The sequence below is a fragment of the Pempheris klunzingeri genome, chromosome 11, assembly GCF_042242105.1.
Source record: "Pempheris klunzingeri isolate RE-2024b chromosome 11, fPemKlu1.hap1, whole genome shotgun sequence".
Classification (NCBI taxonomy): Eukaryota; Metazoa; Chordata; class Actinopteri; order Acropomatiformes; family Pempheridae; genus Pempheris; species Pempheris klunzingeri.
Window position 1 is genome coordinate 23,260,071 of NC_092022.1, and position 22,072 is coordinate 23,282,142.

At 42.5% G+C, this 22,072-nt stretch overlaps 1 protein-coding gene across 1 annotated transcript in view; it reads right to left on the reverse strand.

Moving 5' to 3' along the window:
- Positions 1-21,552, reverse strand: part of oprl1 (opiate receptor-like 1) — an 81,609-nt gene extending 60,057 nt beyond the window's left edge. Inside the window, exons 1-2 of the mRNA XM_070839401.1 lie at positions 21,519-21,552; positions 12,414-12,651 (exon numbers count right to left, since the gene is read on the reverse strand). Coding sequence (XP_070695502.1) covers positions 12,414-12,622 — 209 coding nt within the window. The 5' untranslated portion in view covers positions 12,623-12,651; positions 21,519-21,552. The remainder of the gene's footprint in view (positions 1-12,413; positions 12,652-21,518) is intronic.
- Between the last annotated feature and the right edge of the window lie 520 nt (positions 21,553-22,072).

Sequence of the window (22,072 nt, forward strand, 5' to 3'; positions counted from 1 at the left end):
TGTCCCAGAAGCAGCTCAACGCTACACTAAAGATAAACATATCCGCCTGGACTATTTTCGACGCTGGCAGGAAGTCAGACAAACAAACGGCAAAGAGAATCCGGTCAGTTTTCAAAATAAAAGCCCCTGTGCAGACTTTCAATTATACACTCCACCACTGAATCAATATTATTTCCTAATCAATGGCACCAGGCCAGACATTAACCGGTTTTTAACACCATATTCGACGAGAGGTTCATCTTGAATGTGGAAAAAGCACTTTCACTTTAGCTGCTTTCTTCAGGCAACAGCAGAGCTAAGCAGTAAAAGCATACAAGAAACACATTTAAAACAGACAGAAATACGAAACAAAGCTTGTTCTGACGCGTTAGAAGCACGAAAAACCTTCCATTTAACAAAAACTTAAAACATATGCTGCGGCACGTGTTTATCACAACCCAACACAGTGTCATAAAAAACTTTAATGTATCCAAATATTGGCCTGTTTGCGTGTAGGTACTTTGATGAGGCTGTTGAGTAGCAAATGAATGATAATTAAATGAAGCGAAATGAAAAACAAATAAAGAGAGAGGGAATAGGAGAAAGGCAGGAAGGAAGCGAGAGAGAAAACGGAGCCACAGGGAGGACATAAAGAGTGTGCATGTCCTGAAATATGCAAATGAGAGTGTGTGCCTGTGTCATAGAAGTCATGTGGCATCCAGTTATATTTGGTGTCTGTCACACACACACACACACACACACACACACACACACACACACACACACACACACACACACACACACACACACACACACAGACAGACACACACAGACACACACACACACCCTCTGCTTTCAGTACAAGGGATTCATTTGCAGTGCAGAGTCAATGGCCTCATAATTCACCGTGGTCATTAGGAAGGAGTAAGGCACAGTCATTAGGCTGTGGTAACACACACACACACACACACACACACACACACACACACACACACACACACACACACACACACACGAAAGCTGACAAGCACACAACATCAGGTACAGACAGGAACACTTCAGAGAAAATAGTCATTTACCATTTGGGTTTGGTAAGATCATTATGTCAACTGTTACAGCAATTTGGTGAATGTTTCACCGCCAAAATGAGTACAAACACTCAGAGAAGAACCCAGAGAAGAAACTGATGTCAACACACACACACACACACACACACACACACACACACACACACACACACACACACACACACACACACACCATCAATCCATCTGCACAGTATTCAGTTCACAGGGTCAAGGACTAGCAGACATGACATGACAGCTCTCTCTCTCTCCCTCTCTCACAGTGCTGACGCTTGGTCATTCTACTGTCGGCTATGTTATGAACATCCTTCATCCTCTCCCTGAAACCTGAAGAGTGTCTGGACAGTGGAAACGAAAAAAAAAAAACACAATGTGGAGTTAGAAAGAAGCGAGCTCACCAGACCTCTGTGGCCCGCTGCAGGCAGACTCAAGGCTACATCAGCAGCTACAGTGCTAATATTGAACTGTTTAACTAGGAGAATTGAGTGAACTGAATTCAAATTGAATTTTGGGTAGGCGCCAGGTTGAGACAACGAAGAAGAATGCACTTATTAAAGATGACAATATCTCTCATTCCTGCTGCATCATCTTTTGCAGTGCAGTGCTTCACTTTTTACAGAGTGTAAAAATGTACTTGGATTTTACTCAATGCCCATGGTCCTCAAGTGTGAAGAAAAGGAAATTAAAAGAAGAAACTCACATTTTTACATTTCTGGTAATGTATTCATTAAACAAACAAGGTCAAATGTGCTAAAAAGTGATATTTAAAGCTATTTTTGAACTTTAGACAAAGTCAAACTGGGCCAAAACGTTGAGTATTAAAAGGTGTGCCATCTTTATTTATTTGATCTTTTCTTTGTTTCGTTTTGTTTTTACTTTGACCTGAAAATGTATCGCCACTCAGTTTGTGTTAAGCAGAAGCAGAGAAATGTTCAGCAAAATCAAGCCGTGATGTCGCAGATGAACCTGTGAGATGAGTGAAGGAACAGACTGATGAATAAACAGATTTCATCAGGAGAACTGTAATGGCTCTCAGTGAATGCAGATCACACACACACACACACACACACACACACACACACACACACACACATATATAAGTAAAGAGATATGGAGGAGATGAAAAATGAAAGCATATCTGATAATGTGACTTTGGATGCTCCCTCTCTCCTCCTCCCTCGTTCACTTTCATTTCATCTTTTCTCTCTGCTGTCTTTCTCTCTCTCTCTCTCTGTGTTTGTTGACCTCTCTCTATTTCGCCTCTGTTTCAATCTCCCTGAAATCTATTTTCACCGAAGAACCTCAGTGACACCCCCCCGAGCTCAGCCTACACTTCCACACACACACACACACACACACACACACACACATATATATATATACAAAAAGTCCTCTGAAGAGCTGACTAATGAGGTCAAAATCACCAGTGTGTGTGTGTGTTTTTGTTTTTTGCAAATCCAAACACACACACACACACACACACACACACACACACACACGCACACACACACACACACACACACACACACTCACACTCACACTCACACTCACACACTCACACTCAGATCATCTGTACCAATTAAGTCAGCTTCATGTCTCGGAGCCAGCGCATGAATGTTTAATGTTTGTGTCTATTCAGAAAGACACGTTTGGCTACAAGTGGCAACAAACAGCAGAATGATGGACAGGCTGTTATCGTTGTTGTCATGTTTCTTATTTTCCTTGCTGTGTATTCATTTCATTCAACCGTACTGTATTCCCACGTCTATCTGTGAAAACATGGGTGAAAATTTCAATCATCAGTAAAATGTGGAAGAATCTTTCTCCCATTCTGCTTTTAATTTCAACAAACTTGAGACGTTCTAAGGATCTAATATCTAATCATCATCTATCTCTTACAACAACTTTTAGCATCCTCTTGCATCAGGAACAACATTTTTTGGGTCAATGGAAACATACCTACCCTCAACCTACAGCACCCAGGGCATGTCTTAATAAAAAAAGTCATTCAAATGCTGTGACATCATGTGCCAGGACATATAAATGTCACAATATATAGTTTGGAGCTAAAAAATAAATTATTATACCAATTAAATCTTTGAAATTATGCAAAAATATTGTTTAATTTATGTTTAATTTAAAATATTACTTGAGATGTCGTGCTTTTAAGGATCTGGGTAGTCAGTGTCGGCTGATCTGGACATATTTGTGTTTGTGTGTCTCATGTATTCCTCAGTTGAAGAATATAGTCTGCCAAATTGAAGTTCAATCCCTGGTCTGTGTTTGTGTGTTCAACTTCTCATCTTGGCACTGAAAACTCTCCTTAACACCTACTAAATAGAAAAAACTGAAAAAGAAAAAATTAAAACTGTCTTGCGAAGCACTTTTAATTAATATGATGCTTATTGGAATGTATTTTGGAAATATTTATCCTTTCATCACCATCATTAACTACATGTTAGGTACTGCTTCAATGTCAAAATGTTAGACTTCCTCTCAGCATTGGTAATGTGTCCTACATTGTCTGAAACAAACATAATCTTCATCCCACATTTGGTTTGTCACCTCAGACTGCTGGTGCTGCAGTGCTGTTTTCCACTTGTGTGTGCGAAAGCTTCATAAAATATGTTATGCAAAAACAAATAACTAAATAACTAAAATGTTAGTTACAATTATCACCTAAAAAAACGAGCCAAAATTGGTTAAAATGTTGTGCCTCCTTTTTTCTCTTCTTCTCAGCGGATTCCTGCTGTGCATCAGTTCACAGACCAGCAGCCTGTTTACCATCAGACAGTCAGATAACTGGGCCATTCAGAGGAACTCAGAGCCCAGTAACAACCTAATTAGACTCTCTGGTAGCAAAAACTCAGTTGAAATGCCAGATTTGCTCCACAGCAGATGGTCAAAATGAACAAAAACTGACCACTCGCTTTGAAGCTAAAATCCTGCTCATTTTCATGTTTTAGGGAACCGACACAAAATGTTAAACAGCTTGTTTTTGAAGTGCTTTTTTTTTTTGCACCATGGAGCAGCAAATATATACGGAAGATCTCTCTCCCACACACACACACACACACACACACACACACACACACCATCTTATTCACATGCATACAAACAATGTTTCAACATAAATTAATATTCATGAGGATTTTTCTGATAATGAGCAGAGAGAAACCAAATGTATATTTTAGAAAGAAAAGAAGAAACATCAGGTGGAGACTATATATATATATACTCCCTCCCTTTATTTCCCTACTAATGTACAGTATAAAATATAAGTTAGCAATAATGCCCCATGAGGTGTCCATTATCAGGAATTAATGGAATCAATAAATTCCTGATTATGGCCACCTTGTCCATTATCCTGCTTATACCATGGTCACTTGTCAGATAAAAAAAATGAAGACCGTTCATTTATATTTTCATGCATTTGCAACCAAAATCTAAAGTTTTTCACAAGCTGTAACTCTGTTTCCCACCTGAGGGTCTGACTAATACGTGGATCAAGCATTACCGTCACATTAGGTTCTTATGCAATGGAAACGTTGCTCACTCTTCCAGTAAATAGGACGGATCATATATACGACTTGGCAGCAGGAGATATTTCTAGTCCGCTCAGCTCATAGATCCCTTTGGCTCAGCTGTTAACCAGAAAGCTAACGTGATGCTAGTAAGATTCAATGGAAATAACGCTGCGTGTAGTTGACAATCAGTAAATATAATGTCACGGTATGTTTAACAAGACTATCTAGCTATATCACTGTCCCCAGATCAATATCCAGATTTCCACAGACAAATGAATGGGTGTGTGTAACGCCTGGAGCTGGGAGCTGACTGGGAGATGATCGCTTGCACAGACTTCACCCTTTACGATTGTTCCAGTTTATCAGAATAGCAGACAAAAGCTCCAGATCACAGGCTCTCCCTCCGTGAACAGGGATCACTGATGTAAAACAGTTCAAAGACGTGATCAGAGAGTGATCATGTGATCCAAAGTGTCAGTGAGCTCAGAGGGGATCAGTCTACTTCCTGCAGCTTATGCGTCTCCATCCTGTGGTGATCAGAGGACGAGACAGTGAAGGAGCAGCGTTACACTCACTGTTGGAAACGAGCTAGCTTGGTGAGGTGACTGCGTCCCTGTTGCTATGGTTACCCCAACCAGCGCATGAACGGTGAACAGACACCGGAACTACTAAATTAAGACTTTTTAACGCACACAGAATCAAGTATCCACGCAGCTATGGTATAACAGGCAATTAACACTTCCTTCATAGCAAATTCCAATTTATTGAACATTTTTCCATCTGGGAGTTCAAATGAAAAACGGCCACATCCATTCGTTTTGAGTGAGCAGCCTCTAATTGCTCAGGTGTGCTCCACGTTGCTCTCCAAAGAGAGGAAAGGTTTACCTGACATCCCTCCTCTGTGCCTGTTGCTCTTCTCTGTCTGTGGATTCTCTCCAACCCCTGCTTCATCCCTCCTCCTTCACCAGATTCACTAAATTAAAATTCTGTTGCTTCATGTCACCTCTCACCTTTAGCTCTGGGTGGGTGTTGCTGTACTGTTAATGTGTCTCAGCACTTTTTATAGGCCTCGTGTTTTATCCATCTACACAAACGAATAATGACCATCTCAACGAAGATGTCCCCTTTTCGCATCCAATGTACCCCTAATTTGTATTTTGTCTTCACACCCACTTAATTAAAGCTCTCACAAAAAAAAGGCTGAAAACATTTTCATGTCATTTCTTTAGACTGCTCACACAAATTAACCCTTCATCGTGCTGTCATAGTTAAACACTGCACATGTCACTTTTTAATTGTAAAAGCACAAGGCACATGCCAAAACATTCCAAACAAACTAAGACAAACTGATATTTAAGTAGATTAAACTAAATCAAACAGGGACATGTTTGAAAAGTTGACCGCTGACAGTCAGAGGGAACATTTCTAAACATTTTGAAACAGTTTTAAGTCAGTTTTACTTTGAAGGGCACTTGTCACAATTGTCACATAAAGCCACGGAAAATAAATGAGCCGTTTGTTTCCTGAACCTGGACACACTTTGCTCTATTCCTACCGGTCAAATGCAGCTTTACTTGAGAAAAAGGGAGCTTCACCTGATACCTGAGCCTGCTGATACTGTCGTACCACACTTTAGATTTGATAATGTGTGTTATTCTTTTTTTTTTTTCTTCCTTACACTGCCTGGTTTTTTGCTCCAAGGAATGATGGCATTTTGATGTCTCAGAACGGATGTGAAGGGCTGATGATGTCCCAAAATGTATGACATGAATTGATCCGTTGTTATGGAAACAGAAACCTTTTCCCTTACAAAAATCCCTCCAGGCACTACTTTTTTCCTCACAAAAAAAAAAAAAGAACCTGTTCCACACAGCTTCAGCCTGCCATCCTCTGTCTCTCTTCTCTCTGTCTCTCGGCTGAATTCAGCACAATGTTTCTCTCTCCCTGCGGTCCTTTTTTTTTGGGGGGGGGGGCGCATGTAGCTCTAAACAGATGCTCGAAGAAATCCCTGCTTGTGGCTCTTGTTGTTATGAGCTGAAAACACACCTGCACTGCAGTGCTCTGCTGCTGAAAGTTAAAACTCTTTTTCTCTACTGATCTCTGACAGCACTGAGCTGAGCTGAAAATGTGTTAAAGTATGTCTGGGAGAACAAAAGGTCAAAAGACAGAGAGAAGATACTCAATGAATACAGCTTGGTGGGTTTTCCTCTTTTTCTCTGTATGTTCCTCTGCCTTACAAGGAAGAGGTGGATTGGACAGCCTTTGCTCTCAATCCGTCATTCACTCTGGCATTTAAATGATTTTCTTCACCCTCCTTCAAAAAAGTTCTTTATGCAAAAGCCCACATGTACATGTGTGTGTGTCACTGGGAGGATCATGTGGTGTTAAGGGAGGACAGCATGTCATTTCCACTGATAGACAGTCAAACGGAGAGAAAAAGCAAAATAGCTACGACGATACTGTAATATATGAGCTAGAATCCCTCAATGCAACCGCACGAAATGTTTGTGTTTGTGTTTTTGGGCACCAGTTGGCACCAAACTGGTGCTCAAAGTGATCCTTTTTGCACATAACTCTAGTGTAAGAGATGGACGACAAAATCCACAGAATGCATTCAAAAGTTCAGCCCACACTAACAAGCACTCAGACAAACAGGTGGATGTCTTCTTCCTGGTGGTCATGTAAAGCTTTGCTGCCACTTCAACGTGATCACCCAGTCCAGAGTTTTAGAACTGAGGTTCCTGCTGCCACTGCAGAGAGTAGCGTGCCCTTTATGCACAGAGGCGGACAGAAAGGGTGCCGGGGTCGAGCTGATGGACGGGAGAGTGAGTCTGACAATACTGTGGTTGTAGAAAGAGAATTTCTAAAAAAAAAAAAAAAAAAAAAGCTGGCACTGAACAGAATCTGTGACTGTGTTCACACTAATGATTTAATTTTTTGCCCTTAAAAAAGACAAAACCCCTTATAAACTGTACGTCACTATTGAAAACGAATGCTCCACTCCAAGTAACGTGTCGATCATCAGTATGAGATGATCAAAATATGGAAATGGAAGCTGTGCTGTCGTTTTGAAAGAAATGAAGGGATGACTTCATTATGGACAGAAGCAACGATTACAGCGACTAGCATCTCTTCCAAGTGCTGTATGGGCACGTAGTATTATATTAAAGATCTGATCAGAATCCAGTCTTCACCAATGTTCCTGAATAGTTGACATTTTTCAGATGGTCGTTTCTATTTGATTCCATTTAACGATGAGTCATAAGCAACGAAGCAACGAAGCAGTTCTTGTTTCTGCGCTGTCCATGTCTGTACCTGCTCTTTGTATGCGCTGTAAGAGAGGGAGGTACAGATGACATTATCCTTGTGGGCACTGCGATCTCCATTTTGGGGCTTCACAACCGAGTGAACCGCCCACTGGACAAATCTGAGAGTTCCTCCGTGGTTGCACCGGTCTTTCTTTGTCTCTTTCTGCTGCTCTGTCATGACGCCGACCTCCCACTGTCCCTGCCTGCCTCCGTCACACCTGACACGTGAGCGGCATAATCCTGTGTTTGTCTTTTGTTCTCTCCTCCATCTGATGTGGCGAGGCCACAGGGGAGGCGTTTTTACAGCAATGAATAACTAACAATGCATGTTTGTTGCCTGTGTTGTTTTAATGCCGCATCTTTTCTATCTGGCTTAAACAATGATTACATTTTCTTAGCTGTGAAGATTAGTGAGAAGAATTGCAGATGCAGCTAAGAAAACGTCAAGGACAGAGTAAAGTTTGGGAGGTAGAAACTTACAGTTAGACTCTCTGAATACATACTTATTGGAAAACCAATTCTTTGCTCAGCCAGCGGGGTTTTCCGATCAGCTCTCACACAGATATTAAATGTTATAAAGGTCATCAACAAAAAGTCTGACATTCTAGATTATTACTCTGTATGAATCACATTAGGCTAAAAATGTGAACTTCACCTTGTTTTATCCTTGTTGATGTTTCGGGCTCGAAACTTCTTAAAACTTTCTTCCAACTACCGTACTAAATCAAGTTCTAAGTGTCCCTTTTCGTGAATGTAGCCTTCAAAGAGTGCTCCATTGGTTTAGCATTGCACGCCTACAACCCTGTCAGACTGGAAGTGAAGTCAAAGATGCTGCAACTATGCAGTATTGTCCAATGGTCTCTGGGAAGAAGACAGTAATACAGGGCTGTCTCTGTGTTATGGGACTACCTGGAGTTCCTGAATCTGCTGAATCCCTCCTGGACAAGATAGGAGTCCATTCCAGGTAATTACCCACAATCCATCACCTTGCTACTGTGCCTAGCAGAGTCACATTGGGCCAAATTCTTTAAGTAATTGGACATCTTTAAATTCAATGCACTCCGTTGATGCTCTGACCTGCGATGAGTCTGGGATTATTCTTTAATGCTGTCAGCCTCTGCAAGGTACCTCTGACAGCCAGTATAATTTGCCTGTTGAATGATGAATACATAATGTGCATACACATCTTGTATTTATATCAAGTGATATAAACACACACACACACACTGACTTGAATTAAATTTTTAATGACTTGCTATCAAATCAGCAATCCTCATGTTCCCCATATGCAATTTCTCTCATTGCATCATATTCAAACACAACGTGAACATAATATACTAGCTTTGGGGGAGGGGGTGATATTCACTGTTATATAATAATAATATTCACTGCACATATAAGTAGATTTACCTGTACAACCAATAAAGCAAACTTATATAGAGAGTGTGGAGCAAATATCAGCGGCACATTAGTCACAGCTTCATTTGAAATGAGCAGGTTCACACACTGCGTGCGCCCTCTGTGCACTGCAACATTCACTATTGTCATTAATGACGGCCATGTTTTGAGGCACGTGTGCTTCATTTGACGGCAAACGGAAATCAAAAATAGTCAGGCCTATTATGGCGTTGACTTTATGATGCTGATATCGTGACCTACAAATAGAAAATGTAAACAGAAGAAAAGTAGCTATGGAGCTGGAGTCGTGTGAATAAACGTACAAGGACAGACATTCCCCACTGTATCTGCCGGGGGCTAGAGGCTAATGTGGGCAGACCTGTGCTCTGCTTTGCCTCATTTGGTGAAGGGAGGTGCTGCGGTCGGCCATCTTGTGTAATCAGCCCTTTCATCCAACCTGACACAGTTAAGTGATGGAGGCCGCCGCCTTCATGACATCCTCGATGAGAGCAAGTTGTCTGGGGGCAGCCATCTTTACTGAGGGCAAAGGCTGAGAGCTGACACTGTGAGAGTGAGCGGACTGCTGCTGTGATTCAACACCTGTGTGTGTGTGTGTGTGTGTGTTTCCAGAAGGAGTCTGTGCGTGTTTTGTTCGTGAGTATGTGTGATTGTGAATGCCAAAGGCAAGGAGACAGATGGAATAATTCCCTGAGAGAGAGAGTGTGTGTGTGTGTGTGTGTGTGTGTGTGTGTGTGTGTGTGTGTGTGTGTGTGTGTGTGGCTGCCACATAGATGTCAGAACAGGATAGTAATTATCTACAACAATGGACCACACACACAAACACACACACCAACATTTCCAACATATGTAAATTTTCTTCAGGTCCCAGTGCAGCACTAAAGGAAAATTACGTTTTATTTCAACCTGTCATATCAGCTACGTCTCTTTCATCCTGTTAGTCGCTGAAAACTGCACAGTTATCTTCTCATTTTATTATCATAACTCAGAAACATGGCTGGACAAACTTATCTCATTTGCTAATACTTCTCTAGCATAAAACATATGTGAAATGTAAAGTTTTCCACAACCACAAGTTACAGTAAACACGCCACAATGAAATAAGCTGAAATTATCCTTTAACCTGAGCTCCCACTTTATTTACTGTGAACTGTAAAACCTTGAATGATGAACGCAGTATAGATGAGTGAGGAACATTTAATAAATGTGGAATCACATGTGAAGACATGTTAAGCACAAGAACAGGATTAGCATCTCTCTGCTGCTTGTTGGCTGCTTAATCTTTCATTTTAATTTAAAAAACGTGCAGTTTGTGTCGAGACCACAGTGGATGAATTAAAATCTAATAACACATCTAAGAAGCAGACTTTTAAGCTCACAAATCTCACAAGAGCTGATTATTTTAACATTTTATCTGTTGTTATATGTTTACTGAGAGTCACCTGACACTTTCCAAAGCTCCTGAACATCTTTTTAAACCGGGCTTCATTTAGAAATGGAGAGAAAAAACCTAAATAAAAGATGCATTGATATAAATGAACAGACATAACAAATGCTTCTATAGACGGTGCACTGGATCACTGACAGTGATGTGAATCATATGCTGTGACCCTCGCAGTCAGCAGATATCAACCCCATTCAACACCAGTGAGAGTTTTTGGAGCAACCTGTTAGACAGCGCTCTCCACCGCCGTTATCAAAACACAGCTAGAGGGACGTATCACCAGTTTTCTAAAAGATATTCCCCCTTTTGCAGTTCCAGACAGCATCTATGTCAACCAAACAAATGTTGGGCTTTAATACGGAGGTACAGCAAAGTATCCCAACAACAGCAAAGTCTCACACACACACACACACACACACACACACACAGTCTCCTCATGATTTACATGAACAGACAGCGGCTGCTCCCTGGGCCAACCATGACCGCACACATATCTTAACTCACACAGCACCCGCGTGTTCGGCTATGCTTGTTCCAGGGCACTACAGTGTGTGCTTTGTGTGCAAACACTCACACACAAAAGCTTTCGAAGATCACCTTGAGTGGCTGATGTTGGCAAAATTAGTTTGAAGGAGCCTCTGATGTCGTAATGTCATTTGTGATCGACTCATGTAGTGTTTAGTCTAAATCTGTGGTTCCCAACCTTTATCGCTTTTGACCCCGTGAAGCAAAGCTGCAGTGTGTCTGATTGTGGCACCTCAACAAAGGGTGTATGTGTTTAAGGGCTGATTGTTCATGTTCACATTGTTTTATTAGAATAACTTTGAGATGCGTTGAAGTTTTTCAATAGTCAAGCGAAGATTGGAGACCCCCAGATTAGACACCACTGGTCTGAAAATGTCAGAAAGTGCCCATCAATGGTTCACTTTACAGTGAAGAAAAAGCAGAAAATCTTGGGGATTTTACTTGATAAATGATTTAAACTACTATTGGGATTGAAATGGCATAAATTACTTTAGGTCAGTGTTGATTAATGGATTAATAATTCAGCACCAGTGTCGGCTGGGTGCAGTGACCTCAAACAAAACTGAAACCAGCTGAAATTACATAATAGTCTTTTTATACAGTATGCTTAGACTGGTTTATAAATGGATGTATTATTTAAAGTATTTAATGTTTTCAGTGTGGGTTGCTATGGCAACAGTGGTCACATCATCATTCCTGAATACAAAACTTTCGATTGAACAGGAACGGCTGAAAATGTGCTGCGAGTTTACTGGAAGTCTGGGCTGTCAACATTTTTAAACTATTTATGTGTTGAGACCATAAAATCTCACACAAATCCCTTTCAACAAGAGTGGGCTCAAAGTGAAACCGAGGCTTACTGCGGAAATATCCAATATCACATCTCCTGTGTAAGTAAAGGATCCTAAAAGACTTATACCAAGTGAAAATATACAACCGCATAGTGAGATATCATCAGATAATTTTAATCAGTTTCCAGTGCAAATGAACTTCTTTCAGGACTTTTTTTGTGTGTTTTGATTCTCTTCCGACAGTCTGCGTTGGTCTTGGCTTCAGAAAATTCTTGAAACGTGTTATTTTTCAGAAACAGCGTCAATTCTGTGCCTGCAGAAGCTCACGTTCTTCTTACCTTATGATGACGTACATGACCAGGAAGTTTCCCACCAGGCCGATGACACAGACGATCATGTAGACGACCACGATGGTGACCTTCACCCCCGTCGGCAGTAAGGCGTCGGTCTCATTGTAGGCACTGCTGAAGTTGCTCTGGAAGAGCGAGTCGTTGTAGAGCTGCAGGTGACCCAGCTCGGCCAGCAGGAAGTCGTCGGGAAAGTCCATCTCTGACCAAGAGGAAGTTTTACGCTCACCTGAAAGAGGGAGGAAGTGTATTTTAAACACGTCACATGTAATATCATGATGAAGCTACTGTCAACAATGAGCTCACACTGTTATTGTACATTTGTGAATATATAGTATGGTAATATTTGGTACAGAGCAACTTAACAACCTTGCTGACCTACAGTGGTTTAACTTCCCACCTTGACGCAGTGATGCGCAGGTATACTCCATGATGCTGTGACATCAGAGAGTCAGTGTGTCGCCCATCAGCGATGCACCGGCTGCAGGACCCCCTGTTAGCAACTGGCTTGCTGTTCTGTGATACCCCTGACCCAATCACTGACTTTTCTGCTTCAAGACTACACCATTGATCAAATAACCAACATATTTCTGAAGTCCAGAATGAAGCAGAAAACAGCACATGTGCTTGTTTGTACGTTTTTCCTGAAGAACCATCACCTTCTTGCATGCTTTGCTTTAGATCTGTCTACAGCACCGATTGGAGACCAATGGCTCATGTTCATGGTTGAGACAAGCCAACATAAACAGTAAGAGACAGGACACAAACTACCCTCATTTTCAGTTTGAAAGTCACTCTCTCTGTGTACACCCAGTCCAACCACCATGACCCTGTACCAAGACCTTTCATGGCAGTCTTACAACATCACACTGCTTCCTGCTTTGCTGAATGTAAGCAAAGCTTGCTTTAAGCATGTGGTAGGGTGGATAAATAACAGTTTGGACAGATGGGAAAAAAAGAGATTTGAAGAAGTGGAGAGAGTAAAGGAAGAAATAAACAGGAGGAGGAGGGACGGAAGAAATGGATGATGACGGAAAGCGCAAAAAGGACAAAGAGTGAGGAAGGTTGAGGAGGGAAAAGTAGAAAGAAAAGCTAGAGAGTGTGAGGACATAGGGAGGAGGGGATGTAAGAAAGGAGGATGAGGGATGGAGGAAACTGCAAGGAAGAGAAATTAGCAGCATCAAATTTACTATTAAGGCACTGCCACGTAAGGAATAAATGAATCCCAAGAAACGTGAGTGGCACACACCCACTCCAACAACATCAACACACAGCATGCGGTATGCGGTCATTGTTTTTTACTACGTATTGTATCTATTGTGCCTTTTTCTTTTTGCAATAATGTCATTATTACTTGAAGCTTTGACAATATTATCTTTGTTCCATTCATGCCCGTAAAGCAATTTGAATTGAAGTGAATAGAGAGAGAGCGAGAGAGAAGGGGGAGGGGGAGGGGGGTGGTGACATCAATATTTATGGGTGTCAATGCAGTGAAAAGAGAAGGCCAGATAACAGTGGTCATATACCTGTTTCTTTATCAGCAATATTAGTAGAACACAAAACTAATGTTGTTCAACTAATGTTCACCCACCAGCACAACGTTAATGTAATAAAGGCTGTGTTATACTATATTTTCTTTATTGTCCAAGACCAGAAACAGCAGACCATCTCTAACTACCTTCTGACATCTGACCTGTGTGTGTGGCCCTGAACTACACACACACACACACACACACACACACACACACATCTATGTGTATATATATATACACTGTTGCCCATAAAGTTGGAATACAATGTTTTTTTACCTCTTCTCATGAAATGATTGTGACAATGTGATTCATTCTTGATAAATAAAGTTTATATCTTCTCAACTTTATTGATCAAACTCTTCCAAACATATCACAGTGAAACTTAAACCACAATTAACCTTTGCAAACTGTGTATTCAGGCTTTAACAAAATTGGGGGTATTGAACAATTATTCCAACTTTATGGGTAACAGTGTATACATATATTTTCCTTTTTTTTTTTTCTCAGCCATTTCCTAAAACAGCTGGGCATTGCGGTTTGTAGCAAAGATTACTCAAGGAGGAAGAGTTTATTAGGGACTATTTTCAGCAATTGATTATTACACATAGTGACACAACAGAAACCAGGATTGTGTCTTTCTATGCAGCTATTTGGTCAACTGTAAACAAGGTTGAAAATAAGCAGAGAGAGTCTTCTTTGAAATGTGAGAACATGGTGATGTGCTGGAAAATGAAGGGTTGCTCACTCCGGGTTGGGAGTGAACTCCTGGGGGCTTCTTCACAAATTAGGTTAAGATGGAGCTTAATTATGACAAGTGGACTGGTGTGGCATCAACAGTAACACACCAGCTGTACTGGACTGGAAGTGAAGGAAGCTGAGCCTAAGGGTGCACTAGTCTATATCCACTTCCCAAAAAATGAAGGGAGCACTTAATCATCACAGCACCAAGTCAATTAAACTTCAGGGATATCAGTCCTGTTTGAAAGCATAAGCCATTGTCAATCAATTTCACCTGTTTTGGTGCAAATGAAAGTGACAATAGATGCACTGGAGAGAGGCAACAGCAAGACAACCCCCAAAAAGGGAATGGTTTTGCAGGTGGTGGCCACAGACAAATGCTCCCTCCTCATCCTTGCCGACTGATTCTTCTCTAGTTTTGTGTTTTGCTAGTATCCTTGTCACTACTGGTAGCATGAGGCGATGCGTGAGCCCCATTCAGGTTGCACGGGTAGTCCGGCTCCTCCAGGATGACACATCCATGCCTGCCATCGCAGGAGGGTTTGCTGTGTCTCCCAGCACAGTCTCAAGAGCATGGAGGAGATACTAGGCACTAGGAGACATCGTTGGTGCATCCAATGTCGCCAAGTAGCACCACAGAATGTCCAGGAGCTCACTGATGCCCTGATCCCGGTCTGGGACGAGATCCTCCAGGACACCGCCCGCCGTCTCATCAGGAGCATGCCATTTTAGGGAGTTCATACAGGTATGTTGGGGGGCATACACACTACTGAGTCACATTATGAGTTGCTATGATGAACTTAATGAAAGTGTTTTACTTTGAGGATTCAAAATCACAGCAAAAATCAGTCAGTTGGTGATTTTGGTTTCCACTGACTGTTGCTACGTCATTTTGTTCTCAATGACTTACATGTACAGTAAAGATTTGATTTGGAATATTTTGTTTTCACTGAGATCTGATTTGTGATTTAAGCGCTCCCTTAATTTTTTTCAACCCTCATCTGTGATCATGAGATTTAGACACTGACTGAGGGAATAAGATTATGCATACAAGCAGCTAAAAGGAGTTTCCCTCACAAGTTGTCTGGGCTCACATTGTATGATGGCATATCAGCTGCGCACAAATGATGTCCATGCATGCAAATGTAGAGGAGCTGCGAGCGCAACTCAAACAGCCTCGCATATTATTCTCACAGCACTTGTGTGCAGAATGTGAATGTGAATTGTTAGAGTGAGCAAAATTGTCACCCGCATGTAGAAAAACATGCTTTGAGTGCGCATCATCATTGCTTTCATGCATGTAGGGACTCTTCTAAGGACTCTTATCACCCCAGCCACAAACTGTTCTGCCTGCTGCTGTCTGGTCGTCGGTACCGCAGCATCCGAGCCCACACCAGCAGGCTCAGAGACAGTTTCATCCCCCAGGCCATAAGACTTTTAAACTGCCCATAATCTGCACAATTTTGCACTGCCCTATTTTGCACCTCTATTCATCTATTATCTATTTAGCTGTACATTTTATTTTATTTTCTTATTATTTTTTTAGTTGTATATACCTTATTTATATTACTTACTTGATACTGTTAGCAGTGTTACCGGGAACCAGAGACACAAGAATTTCACTGCCAGTGACTGCTTCATGTAACTGCTGAGCATGTGACAATAAAGTCTTTGAATCTTGAATCTTGTAAATCTTTGACCTGCTTGCTGACGAGTGGTTCTGTGAGTGGGTGAACCATAAATATAGACACTATAGACACATAGTGCCTCACTGTCAAGATTGCCACGATCAAGATCCAGATCCTCTGCACACCAATGCTCCATGACTGCTGACTGGGTTGCATTCGGGGTTCCTCTACGTCTGCAAGCATAGATCCCATTTGAGCCATGATATGCTGTCATACCCTTGGGATTCAGTAAAAAGCTTGAAAGCAGATCAAAGTAAAACTACTGCTCTTTCATTTCAAAGGGAGCCAATTGATGTGGTCTGGGCATCTGAGTTGGATTTCTCTTAGACATCTTCTCGTGGAGGTATTTCTGGAGCATCCAACTGGGAGGAGACCCAGAACACAGTGAAGCGATTATATCCTATCTGGTGCAGGTACACCTTGGGATCCATCAGGTGCAGCTGGAGGACATGGAAGAACTCCTGGGCTACTTTGCCGAGCCTGTTTTCATTGAGATCTGGACCTGGATAAGTGCTAGGAAATGAATGGATGGAGACTGACTTAAGTTAAATCACAGTACCAATGTTCATTATAATTAAGGAAAATGATTATCAAAATGTAACTTCATCCCAAGGTGGAGCCTAACTCCACCCACTGCATAATTTTGTGAATTGCTAAAAAATAGTTGACAAGGGGCTGAGAGTAGGGGGCGGGGAGGGGCTGAGGGAGGTGATTAGATTAATATGGATGGCGTTTTTATTCTTCTTTATTTATTTATTTATTCTTCATGACATAGATAGGTCTCAACCGCATCCAGTCTTTGTCAGCATTAGGCTTGGAAGGTTCAGGATACATTTAAAACAGTAGATGGCATGTTGAGACATTTTCAACCCTCCTATTGCCTATTGTCAATATCATCAACACCAGCATTGACATTTCATCACTGTCACTGTCATAACTACATATCATGTAGTTTACAGCTGCAATATAAAACATGCTTAAGTGTGCAGTACCTCTTTAAAGTGTTTTTGGACAGCTGTGGAGGTCAATGGCACTGCTACAGACATAAGTTGTATCAGGCTTCAGCTACAAAGGCGATGCTCTCTTCCTCTGCAACATCCCTTCATGTGAACTGCAGCAGCAACACGTCAAAACGCTGCCACGAACTTCCCCCTCTCTCTCTCTCTCTCTCTCTCTCTCTCTCTCTCTCTGTCTGATCATGAATATTCATCAAATCAAAACAGCAAAGTAACTCTGCTGTGCTGCTGAATTTCCCTGGGGTTACTGCCAGGCTCAATACACATGAGTTATATATGCTCTAATATCTCTCTCTTTCTTCTCTCTTCCTTCCATCCCTTCCTCATCTCCCCCTCACTCTCTCTTGAAGTCTCTTTTTCCTTTCCTCCCTCTCTTCCCACATCCATCGTCCCCATCTAGGCACAGTGTTTTGATTTCCAGGTTCGATCTCTGCTGCAGCAGAGGTGTGTGTGTGTGTGTGTGTGTGTGTGTGTGTGTGTGTGTGTGTGTTTTAGCTGCCTCAGCTTTGATGATTAAGCAGTTAAACTTCGAGCCGCAAGTGTGTGTCCATGTAAGGCTGCAGTGCCACAGGGTGGGCCACTGTATCATTTCCACCATGTGTGAGAGGACGAAGAAACACTAATGAGACTGATGTTCTTATTACGGTTACTAAAACAGCACAAAGTGCACGTAGGAAAGCAAAGCTACAGCAACTGGCTTTTACACCTCCAATGCTGAGTGTGTATAGAATGTGTCGTAAGTTATGACCCCTGTAGTAGTGTCAGTAATCTCGCTTAAATGTTTAGAACGAATTTCCTGAAAAGGTCTGAACAAATGCGGATCAGTGAGGTCATGCGAATGCACGCTAGACGCTGCAACAAGATGGCACAATTAATGGAGCAGCAGCGTGATTCATCGTGTCATTTCATGACTGTTTCCCACCTCAGATGGCGTTTGTGTTATTTTAATGGATGTATCTTCTCTGATTCATGCAGGCGTGCAGTGTTTCTATCAACTGCTGTGATGAGAGAGAGAGAGAGAGAGAGAGAGAGAGAGAGAGAGAGAGAGAGAGAGAGAGAGAGAGAGAGAGAGAGAAAACGTAAAGGCTGGACTCATACTGGGAGGTTCAGGTCATCCCTGCACTTTCTACCCTGTCAGTTTGGGGTCTTTCTGCTGAGTCATGTCATAGCAAGACAGCTTTAGAAGTTTAGAAGTAATGATGCCCTGTAGAAGTGATGAGGGAAAGCTACTCAGACTGGTTACACCTAAAGGACAGAGATTTCAATGACTTGATTTCAGTATTGTGTCACAAAGTGTTTTGAGTTAAACGACATCTATTACATTTCTAGATCATATTGATGTAGTTGCTGTAAAACTTCATAATACAGACAGACAATGAGCCTTCAGACCAAAAACAGCTTTGCCACAAAACATGCCAAGGACAACCCAAGGAGCTGCAACTGGTGTGGGTGAGTTATTTCAGGTATAGAGGAGACAATGAAATACGATCCGGGAAGTACAGTTTGACCGAATAATTTTTTCACCCTTGTTGTGCCACTGTTTTGGCGCGTGGCTAAAGTTGATCTGAATGCAGCCATGGGCCATCAGTGACACTAACAGAAGCCCCCAGGATGGAAAGGTTGTTACAAGTGGACAAGGTAACTCTGTATATTGCTAACTAAATAGACCCACAAGAGACATAACAGAGCAATGCTTTGTGCTGGATGCCTGCAGGCTCAAACAGCCCCCCCCCAGAGGAAACATGTAATACAAACAGCTGTTAATAAGTCGATACAGTTCAGGTAAACTGTGGGGGAAGATGGAGTCTCTGCTTATTTTCAGTCCTCCAGCTTGTGCATGGTTGTCCGAATGCTCACAGTTACATAAAAAAAAAAGACACAACCTGGTTTCTGTTTTGTCTCCGTTGCAGGACAACATCAGGAACTTAGAACTGGTTGGAGTGCAGCGATAACAAACGTCCCACACTGCTTCTGTTTCTACGGTGGCCAACAAAACAGCTCGTTCAGCACTTCTGCTAATGCCGCATGTTGCACAGATGAGCATCTTGCCACACTTGTTAGCTGTTTCAACCCTCTGGACTCCACTTGCAGAGAGTGAAGCACAGACAGAGGCAAACTTACTTCCCTTTAAAGATCAGCGACATGTGACTGCAGGTTGACATGGGCCTCTATGGAGGACACACATGCACCTACTGTAAGACACAGATGCACCAAGCTTTTTATTGGCTTCAAGTATAGTTTAATGGGGGTGTGATGGGTTCCCTGGATTCTCTAATGTCACAGACTTCTCTCTCTCTCTATTTTCTTTCCCCTGTGTTTCTTCTAGCTGCACATCAGCAGGTCAACACGTCAGCTCCACAAGTCACGCCAACAAACTCCTGTCAAAAATGAGCCAGGTTTCCCTCCCACTGACTGGCTAGGCTGTATTGTTTTTAATCACACACTTCATTGGAGAACAGTATTAAATATGACCACATAATACACCTAACTTCTCGCTGATCAGCTGACTGCTCTGTTGTTGGGATCGTTGTTGACAAATCCCTTTTGTTCGGGACCAGCTCCTGGGTCAGTGGTCTGGTGGGATTAGTTTCATGTCTGGAAAGTGTCACGTCTCTGGCACCACAGCACTACTCACAAATATGCTTTCATCTTTAATAAGCACTCGGATCATTCTGCATGACTTCATTCATCTGCAGGTGGACAACAGTGCCGGAAACCGTCTGAGGAGTTGAACAACAGCTAGTCTACACTCAACTTTTTGGCAAACAGCAATAATGCAAAGTCTGAATATCTCTGCTGAGCAAACTTCCGCTGCTGATGAAGACAGTGAGGTCCAGTCAAAAGTTTCGGGGCAAGCAAGCAAGTGGACTTTTTGTTAGGATTGTTTGGTCAGATATTTAGCTAAGGTAATATTAGTTAAAGAAACTCTGTGACTGGGACTTTAACTCTAAGTTGGCTGCCTACATTTCTTTTTAAATAATCCACAGCAATACTTCCATTAAGAGCTGTATCATACTCTAATGTTATGCTGCAGCTCTATGGAGGCGTACTGGTGATAAAACTGTGATAAAAGGTCAAATACAAACGTATGCACTATTTTTTGGACAGATTCCTAATTTAGAGAACACGTGAGGACAGAATCACGAGTATAGCAGATGTTTTAAGGACAGAGGAGGAATTGTTGAACTACATGTGTTTGAGTGGCTTCTTCCTCACGACCTTCACTTCCAGCCCTCACGTGTTGTTCACCCCTCTGGGTTTGACCCGGACGTGAAGCATCCACCTTCAAAGTCACATAATGTTACCTGTAGAATGAACTCCAGACTTTGGATAACAGAGATGTGGGCAAGTCCTGTAAAAACAAACCTGTAAACGTCTGCTGATGTTGTCAAGTTCTGATGTCAGTGAGACTTTACTGATCTGTGTGAGTGCTGCAAATCTGCTCTCAGGTCAGTTTTCTGCACAATGTTGTCATTCGCACACTTCCATATGGAGGAGTAGTATCATCAGAGTCACTCTCACACACACACACACTCTACAGTGCAGTAGAGACACCATGGAAAAAGGTTGCAAGAAACATAAACAAAGCCTGTACACACACACACACACACACACACACACACACACACACACACACACACACACACACAGACTAGACTATAAGTAGTCAGAGCTGGTGTTTAAAGTAAACACACCTTAATGCACCCAACTTACACATTTCTTTGCCATGCAACCTGTCACACAAACGCACCACAAGAGTTTCAAGTACAAACACACTTAAACGCACCACGCGGGCTGCAAACACACGCACATCCAACACTTTAAAATAGAAGTACGTCACGCACACGCCGCGTGTGTGTGTGTGTGTGTGTGTGTGTGTGTCCTTACAGTGTGCTGTGGCAACCTTTCAGCTCAAGCAGCTCCACATAAACACAATGACAGACTGCAGACGGGCAGAGGCGCGTTTCCACAGGCAGGCAGTGCGCACAGTGGTGCTCCGGGACACCGCGGCATATCTCTACACACACACACACACACACACACACACGAACATATACGTGCACGGGGAATAAATGCTAGGATTCTTGCAGCTTTGTTGCAGCATGGGGAGCAGTGTCATACCTTTCTGGTTGCAACAGCTCCTGAGCTCCACGCAGACCGCCCCGAGGACGCAGCCGCTGGAAGTTGTTGCGTTTCCCTCTGCGCTACGGTGCACCCTCCTGCTGCCTGGCAGCTCTCTCTTCTCGGCTTCGGTCTGTTCACTGTAATTTCGGAGTTTCCTCCCTTTGTCATCACCAGGTAGTAGCCGGTGTCAAAATCTCAGACCTCCGTCCGTCCGTCCGTCCGTCCGTCCAGGTTTCCCCGGGATGACGAGGGGAGAGAAAAAAACCGCTTCACCTCCACTCAGCATCAGCTGGCAGGCGGACAGAGAGAGAGAGAGAGAGAGAGAGAGAGAGGAGGGGGAGAGGAGGGGTCTGCTGGTATAAAGATGCAGGGAGGCTCTGCGCTTTCTTCACCCCCACCTTCTCTCCCTCTCTCCCTCCCTCTCTCTCTCTCTCTCTCTCTCTCTCTCGGACAGATCGATGAGGTCTTGCTCAACACCACCCCCACTTCTTCCTCTCCTCTCCATCTCCGCGCTACAAAACCCATCTTGTGTGCGCATTTGCATGTGGAAG